We start from the raw sequence: 17413 nt of genomic DNA, 5'->3' as shown, positions 1-17413 counted from the left end.
TTTGGGGTGGGGGGGCACTTTCTTTCTGGCACAAAAAAGGATGTTCCAAGCTCATTTTATTTATTTATTTATTTTTATTCCTTATCAGAGGATATGCTTTTACTGATTTTAGAGAGAGGGAAGGGAGAGAGAGAGGAAACATCAATGTATAGAGAAACATCAATCATTTGCCTCCCATATACACCCCTACCAGGGATCGATTGAACCCACAACCTAGGTATGTGCCCTGACTGGGAATTGAACCGGCAACCTTTCTTTTGGTGTATGGGATGACACGCCAACCAACTGAGCCACACTGGCCAGGGCTCCAGGGTCATTTTATACTGTCTTTGTCCCTGAATCAGCTATTTCCCTAAGTAGCCCTGGTTCATTTTAAAGGGAAATGCCATTTAGAAACCAAGAGTTGGTGCTGGCTAAGGGTATTTAGTCAGGTATTAAATTTAGTTATTTGGTTTCATTTTTTTCTATACTTTTGTTATTCATTTGAAATACAGGTTTTTTTGGTTTTGTTTGTATTCAATTTTATTGGTTTCACTTAGTTTTATTTTTTGAATATGAGTAACATTAAGGTGGTTCCAAAGTTAAAACTTTGCTTCTTGTAAATGGCTTCTGTGAAGTCATTAGTACTGTCCTTCTTTTTTATGTCCATTAGTTGCTTTATAGACTCCGTTTCTCTCTTAACCCCCTGGAATGGGCCTCCCAGACATCCCAAGCTTTCTCTGAGATTCAGGCATTCACCAGAGTCACTAACAACTTCCACTCACTAAACCCAGTGATCAGTTTTTCAGACTGCATTTTACTCAAACCCACAGCAATTTTGGATGTGGGAACCCTTGTCCTCCCTTGGCTTCTAAGATGACACCAATGAGACAGTTCTGCACCCACCCTTGGGCTGCCCCTTGGAAGCTCTCCCTTCAACGTGGATTCTGAATCGGACCAATCGTTACTGCCTCACTGCTGCCACAGCTCCAGTTCACCATTGCCACCTCCCCTGGATCACTGCAGTCCTGCTCTCCTGGGGTCCCCACTCCCACCCTGTCCCACTACTGTCCATTTCCACACAATAGTTGGTGATCTTTTCAAACTGTAAGTCAGGGCAGTCCCTTCTCTGCTCACATCAGAGGCTTTCCTGTGTGAGCTATAAGGGTTAAATTAAATGGTGCACATGGAGTTTTGGCTCCGTGCTGGTGCACGCTCTTAGTCCTGAGTGCTCACAAGGATCTGCACTTGTGAGTTGGGTGCTTAGTCTTCAGAACAGCCCGGTAGACATGAGGAACTCTGTCCTAACAGAGGAAGCCAGGTGCTCAAAGTCACAATTGACTTGGCAAAACCAGGATCTGACCTCAGTCCTTCAGTTCATACCTGTGGTACAGATGGCTCATGAAGATCCACATATGTTCAATTTAATTCCAAGGTAGAATACCGGGTAGCCTAGCCTCTGGGCCCAGGGAATGTTTTTTTCTGATTTTTTAAAGAGCCCAGCAGCAAGGCTGGTTACAGACTGATTTTCTAGTACCAGATCTATGAGACCTGTGAGGGCCACCAGGCCTTAGGAGCACTTGACTTCCCAGCTTTATGAAATCTGCTTTCTTCTGGCGAAGGTTTTCCAAATAAGTTAGTTTTCGTTTTATTATTGGGGAATACCAGCCCTCAAGATGGAGCTGCATCTTCCATCCTCGGTGCTTCCCATCTGTCTGTTCCTCTTGCAAGCTGTACCGGGGCCCTAGGAAGTGGGGCTGAGAGGGCCCAGCACTAAGGGTGTGGCTCCTGAACTGTGAAATGAGCTTATTATCAAAGTTTATTTATATTTGAGGCAGTCGCATAGCATGAGTTCTTAAAAAATTTAAATATAGTCTTTTTTTTTATTAATATAAAACAGTACATGTTTACTGTGGAATAACAGAATAATTGTACCATTTATACCACAAAACATGAACACCCTGGAGTTTATATTTTCAGATCTTTTTATATATATTTGTATTTTTTGTGGAAATAGGACTGCTTGCAGTCTCTCCCTTTGTTCAATTATAGATAATAAACATTAGTCTACATTGTAAGCTCTAGTCACTGCAGAACATTCTTTTGTATGAATGTACCATCATTTATTTAATCACCCCCGTTAGGTGGACATTTAGGTTGTTCTCAGTTTGGGGTTATTGTAATGGACACTGGGTTGGAGTCTTTGTGCATATCCGTGCTATTTCTTTGTTAATATTTGGTTGTTAGAACCCAAGAAGCAGGATGATAGTGTGGTTTCCTTGCTTGTAACACTGGGCTGACAGGCAGTAGGTCTGGAGCACTGCGGATTTTGTGAGTATGTGCACTTTTCTCGGTGAGGGTCTAAAACTTAGATTCTCAAATCGGGTTGAGACCCAAAATAGATCAGGAACTGGTGTTGCATTCCCAGATTTTCCACCATTTCCTTGTACATGGTACCGCCCATGTTTGTCTTTGGGTATGTTTGAGTAAGCCCTCAAACAGAGAAGACTGAGGTAGCCCCTTTCCTCAGCTCACCACGTGCACCAGGGCTTAGCCACATGAGTAGAAGCCAGCTGCTGGGTCCCTCCCCTTGGCTCTCCTTTGCCTGCAGTGATGAACCAGACACATACTTTTCTTTCAAGGCCTTCCACAGTCTACCTTTTCCAGCCCACTGATCCCTAAATAATGATGATAAAGGAGAAACAATGAGGAAGGCTGGTTGTTACCGAGTGCTCACTATATGCCGGGCTTTGCTCTTACCTATGAGGAGGTACTGTTGGTCCTCATTTAATGAGTGAGGAACAGAGAGGCTGATTGACTTGCTCAGGGTCACACAGGAAGTGGCAGAGTCTGGATTTGAGCCCAGGCATTTGCTGCCACAGCCTAACCTCCTGACCACCATGATGTCCCGTGTCTCACATCCTATCAGATTAGGTGTCCTGGTGAAATGTTTCTGTGGATCAGGCCTTGCAGTTCCCCACTTCTGTGACTATTCAAACCAGTCCCCTTTCTAGAAAGCTTTTACTTCCTCTCCACTTCTAGAGATTCTGCCTACCTTCCAGGATGCTTTCCTTGTTCACCCCCAAGTGGAGCAAATCTAGTCCTCTTTATTTCTGGGTTGTTTGTAGCTCACAGGTGACAGTCACATCTGGGCTTGTGACAGAGGCCATGTGGTGGGGTGGAAAGAACTGAACCTTTGGAGCCTGACAGACTTGAGTTCAAATCCCAGTTTTACGGTTAAAGGTCAGATTTCTGTGAGGTGATGGCACGTATTTTGCAGAGTTGCCTGGCCAATAATAGAATCTCAGGAGGTCATAGCAGTGAATTCTTATAGACATATTTCATTTCCTCAGAGCATAAGCTCCTGGAAGAGGGGGCCTTGTCTGGGCCTGGCCTTCAGCCTGGGAAGGGGCAGGACATGGAGTGCCAATCAGGATTTGATGACAGTGCTGATAGGTGTATGTGGTGTGGACCTCATTCTGGAGAGCCTGTTGATGAAAAATCCTCAGACTCTGTCTCCACACAGTGTGTGGGCTCAACAGGATGTACCTCTGAGCCCTGAAGGGAGGGCTTCCAGGAGGAAAGCCTTCACAATGGAAGGATTCCTAGTTGTTGGGGCAGGGTATTAAGATTGGTGGTGGGTTATGCAGGTTAGAGTCAGCATAGTGAACCAGGCTACCAGAGAAAATGGAGGATTTTCCTCCTAAGTACCCCTGTGGTCCAGTCCACATAGCCCCTTAGCTTTTTCCTGTCTTTGTAAAGCAGTGCTTTCCTGCCTCAGAGATGGAGGTCAGTTGTTACCTCCCCTGAATTCTCCCTGATGGTCCAGGCGGGATTGTGTTTGTTTCCTCCGTGTGTCCTCCCTCAGTATCCCATGCTGCCCTTTGTCACAGCGCTGTAATGTGATTGTCGCTCAGCTGCGAACTCCTTGCAGGTAGGATGGCTCCTCAGTCATTGCTGCATCCTCAGCATCTGGCACAGGCACCTAGGAGGAGCCCTGGAAATAGTTACTACAGATTACTAGTGAGACAGAAAGGAAGAAACATTGGGTCAGGGAGGAGATACTGGGCTGTGGTGGTATTTGAACTGAATTCTGTGCGATGGATGGGCTTTGAGCTTGGGACTACTGTTTGAAAGAGGCTTTTTAAATGGTGGCAGTGCACAGGATGGATCAGTGCAGAGAGGAAACCGGAGGTGGGTCAACCAATTACAAGTTTGTCTTGCATAATAATTCTCTTCCTTGTTCAAATATGAATTCAATAACTAGATGTTCTTTTATTTGGAAAGATGAAGTCCCCTCGCTACCACACAGCTTTTAGGGATAGCAATAAGATTGACCTGAGAGATGGGAGCAGTGTTTTCAGGACATCCTTCCTCAGCTTCTGGAATAGCCTGACAGATGGTCCCCTGTCCCCTGTATGCAGGCAGTGTCCACCAAGAAATTCAGTGCATTGGCCGTAATGATCTCCCTGTGAATCCCACAATAGCAATTTGCCATTTGGTTTTAAAGAACACAGTCGTGATAGGGAACAGGTGGAATATAATTGTTGAGTCGTTACAAGCCCCTCAAAGGATCTCTTATTTGAAGAAGAGGAGTCCCATGCTGCTGGTGGCATTAGGGCCCTTCCTTCTTTGGTCATTTTCTTGGGAATCGAGGAGAGGTTTTTGATGATTTTAAGATCAGTTTGTGAATGATCGAAACCTGCCCCAGACCAAGAGTCCCCTGCCCCGCGAAGTTCCTGAGGAGTGTGTGTGTCCTAGAGAGCAGTGGTGTATGAAGCAGGAGTTACTGTGGCCTGGCTGTGTGTAGAACGCCTCAGCTCTTTGCAAGGCTGGGCTGCAGCAGGTGGCCCCTCCTTGGGCTCTGTAGGGCCAAAGTCTCATCATCCACTGAATGTTGGTAAGCAGCCCCAGTGCAGGTGAGATGAAAAACGCTGTCTGAGTTGTTCTTTGGATGTGCAATTGTCCCTGCCCGTTTGTGGTGGTCTTGCTGCCTGGGACTTCCAGCCTTGGTCTTGGAATCTGACCCAGTCAGATATAGATTCCCCCTTGGAGGAATGTGGACAGAAACGGGGAGCCCGTAGGAGCATCCACTGTGGTATAGGCCTGCCAACCCCTCCCTACCCTGGCAGCTGAAATGTCACGGCACTACAGGATGTAAGCAAGAGGACGGAGACGTAGATGTGTGATTGAGCTAGCTGTAGGAATGTCTCCTTGTCTCTTGCTAAACAGGAACATGCAGGAGAGGACGTGAAAGTGTGCATTGGGTGGAGTGAGAGAATAGGAGCTTAAACCTCCTGGATTTCCACTACTTTATTGTAAAATGGAGATACCGGCACTGGGCCTGTAGGATGGTTGTGAGGCCTGTTCTTTAATCAGTGGTTATTAAAGAACTGTCCTCAGGGCCTGGCCCCTTGTCTGTCAGGCCTGTCTGACTCGTTTCTGGTGACAGACTGCAGTGGAAGGTGACTTTCAAGCACAGGGTAGGTGGCTGTGACCTGGTGCCCAGTTGCTGGCCTGGTGGGTGGAGAGGGAGCCCTGGCAGCACCTCCAGCCAGCCTGCTTGTTCGTCCGTGGGAACCACAGACACAAGGCAAACGTGTGAGTCTCCGGTGATCTTGTCCTGTGTGCCGGTGTTGAGAACTTTCCTTTAGGTGTGGTTTTAAAAATGTATGTGTGGGTATAGTTTAATTGTAGCCTCATTTTTCAAGTACTGCTATAGAAGGGCTTGCTTTTCTCTTTAGACACATGTTAGTTTCCTCAAAGAGCTCATCTGAGTCTGCAGTTATCAGAGTTCTGAATTTTTTTTTCAAATAAACTTTTGCCCAGCTATGCTTTGCTTTATTTTGTTTTCTGTTGTCATTTCTCCTGTTGCAGACATTGGCTTTTTCAGCTGTACTCATATACTCCTTTCCCTAGTAATCCTTCTTCTGAGCTTCTTTCCTAAAGAAATAATTTAAATGCAGATAAAGCTGCACGCACAAAGATGTTTATTTCATTTATTCTTATAAAAGTGAAAAATTGGAGATGACCTAAATGTCAAAATGGGACTGGCAAAATTGTGATATGTGCGTGTCTCCAATGGAACATTAATGTGGTCATTAAAAATGATGTTTCTAAAGCAAATTTAGTAAGAGAAATGCTTATCAAAGTATGAAGTGAAAAATTAAGCCACAATACCCTATCACCTGTGCCCAAATGCATGGACAGAGAATGGAAGGAAATCCAGTAACATGTGGGTAGTGGGTACCGGAAGGGTAGTGATCTTTTTCCTGCTTTTGTTGCCTATTTCCTTTAGAGAGCATGTGTTCTGTTAGTATCAGAGTTTTAGAGAAGAACAGAGCTCCCTGCACCTGTGTCATTGCTCTTAGCTTCAATGCTGTCCCTTCCCTCTTAGAACTAGTGCCGGAGCAGGGATAAGGAGAAGTCTTAGTTTGAATCGTGTTCTGGATAATCCTACTTTAAATACCCCGGCTTGTTATAATGAGTGATTAATGGAATAGTGTTTCTGAAAATGTATAAGCAAGAAATTATAGGGAGCACTTTAAAAAAATGTTTTCCTTCTTGTTTTTTCTGCATTCAGGAAAATCAGTAGGAGTGGAAATGAGCACCCAGAGTGAACTGATAGAGAGGTGAGTGTGTAGCATTCAGTAAGAAGACTGTGGGTGTGGTTTGTCTGCCAGCTTTTTTAGTTTTCCAGCTCCCTCCCCCTGGTAGTTTCCTGCTTCTTATAAATAAAGCATAAACACCCATGAAACTGAGAATGGCCGCATAAAACTAAGGGGTCATGCTGTGTGTCTGCCACCTTCGTTCAGTTGTTTTAGGTTACTTGTGGCATTTCTCTGTCAGGTGCTATGACCTAGACAACACATTCCTCCTGCTGGCACCTGCATATTTGCAGAATAAATCCCAGATTCCCTAGCCTGACATTTGAGGTCCTTCTCAGCCTGACCCATCTTTCCTTTCCATCATGTACCCTATGTTTCAGTCTTCTCTGACTCATTCTTCAGACTAGGACAGCAAGGCTGTACACACTGCCTTCTTTCCCTTGTAGTATGACAATCCTCCTTCAGAGTCACTTCACATGGAAATGAACCTGGCTCCTCCAGACACCCCACCTCTCCACTACATCCCAGGATCAGCTAGTCTTCCTATAGCACTTGACACATAATTATATTATAGAAGTTACCACACAGTATTGTAATACTTTCTGTATTTGTCTTTTACTCCCAGAATTCCTCAGAAGAGGGAAGGAGCTAGCATTAACTGGGTATGGGTGTGTGTTAGCCCCTGCCATAGGCATTCACATTCAATATTTCTGACCCTACAAGGTGAGCAGCAGCATTCTCATTTTCAGATGAGGAGCCTGAGGGTCAGAATTGCATACTTGCTATTAAGAGGCAGAGCTGGGATTTGAACTTGAGCCTGTTGTACTCCAACACCTGGGCTGTTATTGTTATTCCACATTGCCTTTGGAGGGCAAAGGCTGTGTTTTTAATACCTTTATACCTGCTCCAACCCCAAGTATCTGACATATAGTTGGAATTCAGAAAATGTCCACAGAATAAATGGATCGCATACTCTCTTAGCTTGCCTCTGTGGCCAGTTGCAAGTGTCAAGGCCTTGCCCCCATCTGTTTACTTGTTAAAGGTTCTGAATGCTATAAGGGCTGTGGGTATTTCTCTCCTCTTCGGAACTGCAGCCCTTTGGCCTCCTGGGGGTAAAATAAAGAAATAGAGACCAGTCTGGGGTGCAGAATTTTAGTTTTTATTAGCAAGCAGGCAGGGAGGTGAGCACAGCTCACTGGAGGACATTTCTATCAGTGCTTCTGTAACTTTAGAAGAAGTATTCTTCTCCCACTGCAGTGTTTTCAGTCAACTCTCCACTTTCATCCTTGAAATAACAGGTCACATCACATTGGCAGGCTGTAGGGAGGGCAAGGAAGGCCTCCCAGACTAGAGACAGTCTTAGCTGACATCTAAAGGATGAGAGTTGAGGGTTGGAGTTGTTTGGGGGAGTGTCTATGCTCAAGGTGAGGGAGACGTCGCAGTGTGGCAACCCTTTGAGCAGTGTGGCTGGTGCATGGAATGCGAGAGTGAAGGCTAGAGAGACATGCAGGGCCTTGTTGGGCTGGCCCTCAAATATTGTGTTAGGAGTCTGAAATCTGTTCTGTAGGAAGAGGGGAGTCTTTGAAGGAGGGAGGGTAAGCTGGGACTAGAATGATCAGATTTCCCATCTGAAAGGCTATGGTGGTTCTTGGAGAATAGGCTGGGGGAGGCAGGGAGCCTCCTCAACCATGTGCCACCCTTCCATTTCTGACAGGTTTGTTTCTTTCCTTCTGTTCTACTTTTTTCAGCTGTAGGCTTAGCACTCACATGGGTCACTCCTAAGCTAATTAAATGGGTGCCCTTGGCCCATTCCGCACTTTTGCCAGGAAGCAGCAAGCCTACGCATCCATCACGCTGTCTGAGCAAAGTTGCATCTGGTGTTTACCTGTTAATGAATGCGTTGCAGCTTTGAAGTCCTTTGCTCTTGTCTGAGCTTATGAATAATGAGACAAGAAGTAATAGGAAAAAGTGGGAGAAAAAAAGAGCTCAAATTAAGGAGCTTATCTATAATGGAGGTTCACATGGGCTTTTTACAGAGTTCAGGATATTTTTCCTCATGGCTTAGGTTGCCCTTGGGAAATACAGGTTAATAACCAGGTGATTGCCAGGATGGTGATACTGGGACCTGCTTGGGGACCATGAGGGTTTTGAGATTTTTAAACCCATAGGCCACTTCATGGGTTTGGTTTGACCTCCCTCACTGTCTTGGGGCCTTGAAGGCAGGCAGATCTGAGTTCAAATGGGAGCCCTGTACACCTGTGAGCTGTGAGACAGCGGGCAAGTTTATGATGAGCCTCCATCTCCCCAGCTCGAAGCGAGAATCCTGCTCCCTACTTCAAAGGGTTTCTGCGAGGACCAAATGAGATTGTACATCTAAAGTGCCTGGTGTGGTGCTGGTGTTTGGTAAACAGGTGCCATGGACTGACGCCCTCTGTCCGTCTCTCCCCTGTGAGCCAGACGGTGGCCCCCCCTTCTTCATTGGCTCCAAACTCAAGCCCTTTTTGTCTTTTGAATGTCCTTGCTAAAAAGTGCTCCAAGGAAGCAAAAGGGCTCCAAAACAAATAAGGGGCCCAGTAATCTTGAGTGTCCTTCAGTATGGTCCTGACTTGGGATCTTAGTGTGGAACATGATTTCTCTTTCAATCACAATGGTCCAGGGTTGGGGAAAACAGCTCAGCCTACCAACATATTCTACCTGAATCTCCTGAGCCTTCAGCCTCTCAAGCATTGTCCGACTGTGAAGTGTCCGAAAAGTCCTCCTCCTCACGAGACCAGAAGCAAGACAGCGAGACCGAGAAGATGTCAGTTACGGCAAACAACTTTTCTCAAGGTAAGCTAAGCTTTACGAAGCATTTTAAACATAGCCAAGGACTCTTAGTTTAAACAACAATTTGTCATCTTGCCTTAGAAAGCAGAGTGTGGTGACATTTGAATATTTCTCTGATGGAAGGAGATCCTGTGTGGGCCAAAGCTGGTCATTCAGAGTGTCATTTATCACTGGAGAAAGCTAGGGTTGTTGAAAGTGTTGGTGACTGGGGAAAAGTCATTTTTATTTTTTAAATGATGACTAATTATATGACTTGCCATTTCCTTGCTCTTCTAACAGTGGCAGGCTGGGAAGCACTGAGGCTATTTATCAGTTTCAACCCTGGTTAATTTCCTTTGGTTCTTTCTAACTCTTCCTAAGGCAGGGGCACTAGGAAAACCCTTCTTCCTTGAATTGTATAGATGCCAGAGATCACCTAACCCCTATTTGGATATTTTGTAATTCTATAAATCTGCTGTGTTTTTCTTTCATGTAACCCTTGGCCCACATCATTTTTAGTGGCTTTTAACTTAGTCCGTTGAATGGCTGAACTACAGGTTTTCTTATGTTCCCATTGCTGAACATTTAAGTCATTTCTGAAATTTCACATTTTCAAACAGTGTTAGAGAGAATATCTCTAAACATAGAGCTTTCTCCTTATTAGAGGGTATTTCTTTTTTCTTTTTTTAAAAATATATCTTTATTGGTTTCAGAGAGAGGAAATGAGAGGGAGAAGAAGAGATAGAAACATCAATGTTGAGAGAGTCATTGATTGAGCCCACAACCGGGGCATGTTCCCTGACCGGGAATTGAACCCCGATTGCCTGGATCCTAGGTAGACTCTCAGCCGCTGAGCCATGCCCTGCTGGGCGGGTAGAGGGTATTTCTTAACCTAGATCCTGTACATTGGTACTAGGCAAAACATGTACACAGTGTTTGTGGTGGTTGCTTCTTAACAGGATTTATGGTTTTAAAGAGTTAGTATTTGTCAGAAAGGTGTTACTGCAATAGGGACAGATATTTTTCTCCCTCTTTATAAAGGCGAGTATACTGTTTCCTTCTCCTTGGTGAGGGCTGCATAATTAATAAGGGGTGTCCAATTCGACTGGGAATGTTCCCTTAAGCCCAAGTGATGATTCCAGCTCCCAGCCAGACTAAGTAGAAGATGACTTGTACTGATGGCTGCTGAGCATTATTACTCGAGAAGTCAGCAGCGTGTGATGTGGAGAAACCAGCAAGGGTGGCTACAGTCAGAGCAGATAAGTTCCTGGCTCACTCCGACCCCACTAGCGGCTGGAAGGTGTTCAGGGCAGCGAGGCAGGAACAGCAGGTGCAGTGATGCAACGGGCTGGGAGTCTATTGCAGACAGTCCTTTAGTGCTGGGCTGCAGCGAGGGCCTCAGACAGTCCAGCAAATGACTTGCCATACTTACGGCATTAATAGAAGATAGCTGAGGGTTCAGGGATTAAATCATCTCTTAAACATCCAGATTCATGGTGAAATTACTATTTAATTAGGAAAAGATCTGTAACATTGTACTACTTTTAAATGAAAGTCGTTTTGGAGGAATTAAAACTGGGTCACAACATTAGTATAATGTTTTAAAATAAACATTATTAAGACATACTGAGTTTACCCTAATTGATGAATTAAAGACTTTAGTTTTGCCTCTGGATACTTAATGTGATTATGCTTTAAACACTGATCCTAGAAACCTACCTCTAGGTTGGAACTATGCTTCTTTATTTGTTAAAGATGTGTGGCAGAGGCTAAAAAAATGACATGCTCATTTTAGAAAATGTGGAAAATTTAAATTTTTATATATTATTAAGTATAATATTAAGATATAATACAGAAGTTTTGAAAAACCTAAAATCTACTACCCAAAGGCAACCTCTGATAATATTTAGGCATATTTTCTTCTTTTGTGTATATGTGGCTTTCCTGCCTGCAGATTTTTAAATAGAGTTGTAATTGTACTGATAATCCATTTGTATCTGTATTCTTCTATAATATTATAGGGTCTTCATAATACAGTTTTAATAGCTGTGTAATACTACATCATATTGGATGTAATACAGCTTATTTAATAATTTGAGTTATTTTCAGTTCTTGCTGTTTTATATATACAGTTCCAAAGAGAACATTTTCATGCATTCTGGCAAATGGCTGTCAGTAGCTCTGGTGACTTCTTAAATAAATTCCTAGAAGTAGAATTATTTGCTAAAAGACATTGGAAAGAACCATTCTTTCTAAGGCTAATGATAAAAATAGTCCCAAAAAGTCATATACATTTATACTCTTACTAACAGGATGTGTTCTTGAGAGTACCCTTCCCACCATTCTCACTAACATTGAGATTATTGTTTTATTTTGTTTTTAAGTCTGAAATTAGTAAGTGATAAATGGGTAACATATGCCTTTCAAAGAATTAGTCCTGAAAATATCTGGATTTATAATGGAAGTAATTTAATCAACTCTCAGGCAATTCAAGCAGACTTTAAAGTGATCTGTTATTTTCACCACAAGGAGGATTTTAAATGAATATTTGATATTTAGAAGAATAAAGGGCTACATTAGAGTTAGCATTAAAATTGTATGGGATATAATTTTTCCATGTGATATACAGTATCCTTCTCGTCGGGGGCTGCAGAGAATCATTATAGAACTATGTCTGTGGGCTGTGAGCAACAGCTCAGCCTCCCCAGGTCTAGGAAAGAATTGCCAGTTGCTGACTATCTTAATACAGCCAGTGCCATTGGAATTTCACGATCACTGCATGAGCTAGAAATTATTCACTTTGTTAGGGGCTTCAAAGTGTAAATAAAAACTTTCCTTCCTGTAGACCTACTAATGGAACATATACAAGAAATTCGAAGTTTGAGAAAACGCTTAGAAGAATCTATTAAGACAAATGAGAAGCTACGGAGACAGTTGGAATGGCAAGGGTCTGAATTTGATCAAGGTAAGAAGGACCTTCCCAAAGTCTGTGCAAGCCTGTGAGTGCTTCATTTGTGATACATTTGCCTGGGTAAGCATTCTGTGTATTAGGAAGAATATCGGACTTGTGGCCGGAGAGATTTCAGTTCAAATCCTGACTTGGCTGCTTACCTCCAGGGTGCCCTCACTTAACCTTGCTGACTCTCAGTTATGGTAATTTTTCTACAGAATAGGGATAATAATTTCTATTTTATCCTGTTGTGATAAGAATTCTGTGAGTTAGGTTAAGTAGAGTGCCCCACAGCCCCTGACACAGAGCAGTCGCTTGATAAATGTTAATTTCCCGGCCATTGGAAAAGTCTGCCAGCTTCTGACATCCTGACTTGTGGTTGGCTCCTCATTTGCCTTTGGAAGCTATAGAGAAATAGATAGGTATTTTAAAACAAAACAAAGCAGTATTTTGTCTTTTTGGTAATAATGGATTATAAAAATATTAGCATTTTAGCAGTCTGGTAAATCTCATGTGCCAATCAAAAGGTCCACCAATAATGCTGCATAGCCTCAGTTAGCTCTGAATGGAATAGTCTTCCATGAAGAATTTAAAAGTATATATTTTTTCCATAGGTAAGATATTCACATGATTAAAAAATTAATACCTCTATTCTGTTCCATCAATCCTATTATCCCTTCTTTCCTCCCACTTCTGCTAGTTTTCTTCTGTATTAAAAAATATATATATATATATATATATATTAATTTCAGATTGAGGAAGGGAGAGGGAGAGAGAGAGATAGAAACATCAATGATGAGAGTCTTTGATCGGCTGCCTCCTGCATGCCCCGGCCTGGGGATGGAGTCCGAAACCCGGGCATGTGGCCTGACCAGGAATCGAACCACGATCTCCTGGATCCTAGGTCGATGCTCAACCGCTGAGTCACGCTCAGCCAGGCAGTTTTCTTCTGTATTCTTAAACTGTTTTTTAAATGTAAATACAAATATATATTCTCATTCTCTTTCTCACTTACCCTAAAAGTGTAGAATACTTTATATCACTATTCTGCCTCCTCTTTTTCTTTGAACAATACATTTTCGACATTGTTTCTTCTTGCTCCGAGAACAGTGTACTTGTTCCACGCAGACTGTGTCTGGGAGCAGCTTTGTACACTAGGAAGGCCTGAGAGTGTTTGGGATTGGGCTACCTGGTGTGGAGCCCATAGCTTCTGTTGATTAGCTTTGTGACTTTGGGCAAGTTCCCCCCCAACCTCACCCAATCTTAGTTATAAGAGTCACTAAGATTAAAGGAGGCAGTGTTATGAATGGGGCCTTGCTCGGTGCTCCACTCAATAAATGGTTTTCTTCTTCATCATTATGTTTTATTTTACTATTTTATTTTGTATAACATTACTAGTTTAACTTTGCAGAGCTCTGCAAAGGGTGGGGATGCTAATGTCATTTCCATTTTTGGAGATGAGATAACTAAGTTCTGCAAAGATGTACTCAGTGGCAGCACTTAAATCTTTGGACCCCTGGTCCAGTTCTCATTCCTCTCCACCCAACTTAGCCATCAGCCCAGAAGGATATCTTTCCAGAGTACTGTGTGTGCTGCCACTTGGTTCAGAGTGGTTCCATTTCTCTCTTCCTCCCCACCCCCCACCTGGTATCCTCCCCCCTCTCACCCCGAGGGAAATTTATTAATCTGAGTTATTAGTCACATCAAACACAGGAAAGAAATACACGCCTGGGCCCTTCACATTCACTCTTGGTAATGCCTGAATTAGATTCATTCTGTTTTACATTTTCCCTGGCAAATCCAATTATAGAATTATTTGGGGGCTCAGATGGCCACCAGCTACAATGGAGCAGGCAATTGCTCTGGAGAGTAATTCACTTTGACGGGAAGGTTTACAAAAAGGCATTCAAAGTATTCACGCTGGTGGGAAGACATGCTGTTCTCACCACGTTGTCGCAGCCTCTGAAGAGACAAAGAAATAAATGTGGCTGCACCTCCCCCTGCTGCGAAGTGCTCACCTTGGGAGCAGGCTTGAGAAGGGCAGGACTCCTTGTAATGCTGAGGTGGAATATTGTTTAAAGCTGTCATCTTATGTATCAGGTCTTCCAGCTTGCCCCCAGTTGTGTGAGCTCATACTGATTGCGGTTGGGGGGAAGCCTGGCCCCCCAGGGTGGAGGTGGGCCCCACTAGCTTGGGCTTCATCAGGAACTGTGCTTTGGCCCATTTATTGCTTTGAAGACTGACTGCCTCAGCTGTGGTCACAGTAGACTTCTCTAGAGTTTTTCCTGTTCACCAGATTGCTCTTTGGTCCTATTTTGGCTCCAGCCTATCGTCAGTCATGATACTAATACAAATGGCAATGGCAGTGATAAAAGCATCGTCATTTTTATTGAGCTAATGGAGACTTGGGAAGTTCTATGACTTGCCTTAGGTCATGCAGCTACTAAGAAGCCAGAGCCATGGTTCAAGAGCAGGTGTCTCTGAAAAGACACCAGAACTCATAGGGGAGAGTGGAGGAAGATGTCAGGGAGAGACCTGTGTGAATGAAAGAACTGTACGGCAGTGTGGTAAGGAATCATTAGCGTGAGAAAGAGTACCGTAGAGTGGAAAGAGTATGAGCGTGGGCTCTGGAAGACCTGCTGTCAGACCTTCCTTCCGGGGAGTTTGTACCAGGGTGCTTTCAGCCTCGGATGACAGAATATGAGTACAAACTGGTGTAGACACAGGGGATTTGTGTCTTCTTACAAAACAAACCCAGAGGTGGGTGGTTCCAAGGCAGAGTTAGTGGCTCAGTGATAGCAGGGCTTGGGGTCAGTGCCTGTGATAACTGCAGTAATTATAAGCATCACAACCTCTCAGGACAGTGTCCAGCAAGGGAAGGAAGAGGGTGGGGCTTCTTCCTGTCTTTCTCTTTCCTGCTGGGTGGGAAATCTTTCCCAGAGGCCCCCAGCAGGCTTCCCATCAAGTCTCACTGACAGAAGCAGCACTTGACCATGGTCTAGCTGCACCAGAGGCTGGGAGGCAGGAGGGTAGCAATCGGCTCTGTGGTGTAGTAGACTCTGTAATGGAGGTGGGAGGGAAGCATCTGCCCACCACATGTAGAAAGCATGTTGCACACCAGAGGCCCTCTGTGGAGGACAGCTGGGGACATGAACATTGTATGTGGTGCAGACTTAGAAGGCTCAGAGGACAGGGAGTGTTGGGATGAAGTATCAAAGGAGGTGTCTGGCCAGAGGAAAGGATGGGGTTTCAGGGGATAGACCACAGCCTGGGGAAGTATTGACAGATGAGGAAACCGATTGGAGTTGGTAAGTGACCTCAGACCTAGTCTGTCTAGCTTCAGGCCCTGATCTTGTTAGCATACACTTGGAGGCAGTGAATTTAAAAGTTGAAAGGCGAGTGTGATTTTGACTGTGGAAGAAGGTGGCCAGCATCCTAGGCAAAGGGAATACCTCATTCTACAAAGTTAGGGCGAGTGTGACCACATGGTATGTTTGCACACACAAGTGGCCCAGTTTGCCTGCATTTGAGGGCACTACGGTGGAGAGGGTGTGGGGTATGCCAGGAGATCCGAGCTAAATAATGGAGATCTGAAGTTCAGACCTGCTGTCTGGTTTGTTTGTGTGTCTTTCACAGTGGTGGGCCATCATGTGTTTCTGAGCAGAGAATAACTTGAATGGGCTGTGTTTAGGATGATAACCTCATTGGCAGAGTAGCCGGGATGCAGGTGATGAGGCCTGAACTATAGGGACAGTCAAGAGTGGACCAGTGCCTGAGGTATTGGAGGAAGACTCAGCAGTTGTGGTTGTCTGAGTGGGCAGTGGAAGAGAGGGTGTTTAGGATGGCTCCCAGGTGTCTGGTTGGGGCTAGGGATAGTGGTGATACTGTCTGTAGAAGCAGGAAACGAGAGAAAGCAGGTTTGGAAGGGTGAGAGAGGAAAGATGAGAAGTTCAGCTTTGGCTCTGTGGACTGAGAGAGGTCCAGCGGGCAGCTGGATATGTGGGTTTGGACCTCTGGAGAAATGTCTGTGGAGGCGACTGTCACCTACTCATCCCACCCCCAGCCTAGGTCTCCTCCTTTGTTCACTCTTAGGACAGTTAAGATGTAGGGGAGCCCCCTCTTGTCTGTTCTTTCATGCTTACTCTTATTTCTCTTTGGGCTCTAGTAATACCATATATAGTTCACAGGAGTGATTTTCTTGTGTTTCCTCATTATTTAAAGCTGTTTTCTGGAAAATTCTATACTGACCTTGAGACTCTGCATAAATCACTATTTATGTGTGTTTTTATAGGTTCTTCAAACAATTTTGTTTGTGGTTCAGAGCTGCATAATTCTCTGACATCAGAAATTCGTTTCCTGAGGAAGCAGAACCAGGCCCTCAATACAATGCTTGCTAAAGGATCCAGAGGTAAGAATTAAAGGGATCTCAGTCTGGAGTCCCACCACCTCCTGTGGCATGGGAAGAATGCAGGCGCTGCAGTCTGACCAACCTTGGTTCACATCCTGTGGCTCTGGCTTTGGGCAGGTCACTTAATCTCTCTGAACCTCAGTATTCCTAGCTGTAAAACTGGAATACTCATAGGGCTATTGTGAAAATCAAACACTGTAAAGCCCTCAGCTCAGTAAATGTTACTTTCTTTACTTGTTACCCATCTGTTCTACAGCCACCTCTCATTTATCTTATTTCACAGTGGAAGAGAGAAGGCCTGGAAGTGTATTACTGCCACATCTCAATCAGAGACTTCCTACTGTCAGGAAAGGTTTTCCAGTATTTCTTATAAAATTCCCTTCTGTTTGGAGCTTAGCTCCCCCAAGAGCTTTCACTTACATTGCCTCTCAATACTTAAAATGTTTCTGGAGTGATATATCATTAGTCCTGTTTCACAGGTCAGAGACTGAGGCCTAAAGAATTGACTGAACTATGGTCATGGAGCTAGAAGGTAGTGGAGTTGGAACTCAGGCCAGCTTATTTCACTTTCCCTAGAGGTTACTCATGCTGATTTTGGTGTGTGAGATGAAATTTGGGCTTCTGCAGATCATTCATTCGCTCAGCAAACATTCCTGGCTCCGG

The 17413-nt window shown here is 44.2% G+C and overlaps 1 protein-coding gene across 7 annotated transcripts in view; it reads left to right on the top strand.

Annotated features, from left to right (window-relative positions):
• CDK5RAP2 (CDK5 regulatory subunit associated protein 2) overlaps positions 1-17413 on the top strand; it is a 157157-nt gene that overhangs the window by 122957 nt on the left and 16787 nt on the right. For 6 of the 7 annotated variants that reach the window (XM_081151274.1, XM_081151276.1, XM_081151275.1 and 3 more), the window contains 4 exons: positions 6563-6611; positions 9244-9416; positions 12238-12357; positions 16634-16750. In XM_081151274.1, coding sequence (XP_081007400.1) covers positions 6563-6611; positions 9244-9416; positions 12238-12357; positions 16634-16750 — 459 coding nt within the window. Of the gene's footprint in view, positions 1-6562; positions 6612-9243; positions 9417-12237; positions 12358-16633; positions 16751-17033; positions 17334-17413 lie in introns of those variants that run through there. The other variant, XM_081151277.1, reaches the window with a different exon arrangement.

The sequence above is a fragment of the Miniopterus schreibersii genome (assembly GCF_964146895.1).
Source record: "Miniopterus schreibersii genome assembly, chromosome: 11".
Classification (NCBI taxonomy): Eukaryota; Metazoa; Chordata; class Mammalia; order Chiroptera; family Miniopteridae; genus Miniopterus; species Miniopterus schreibersii.
The sequence above is the reverse complement of the archived record's forward strand: the minus strand, read 5'-3'. Positions and strand labels throughout refer to the sequence as shown.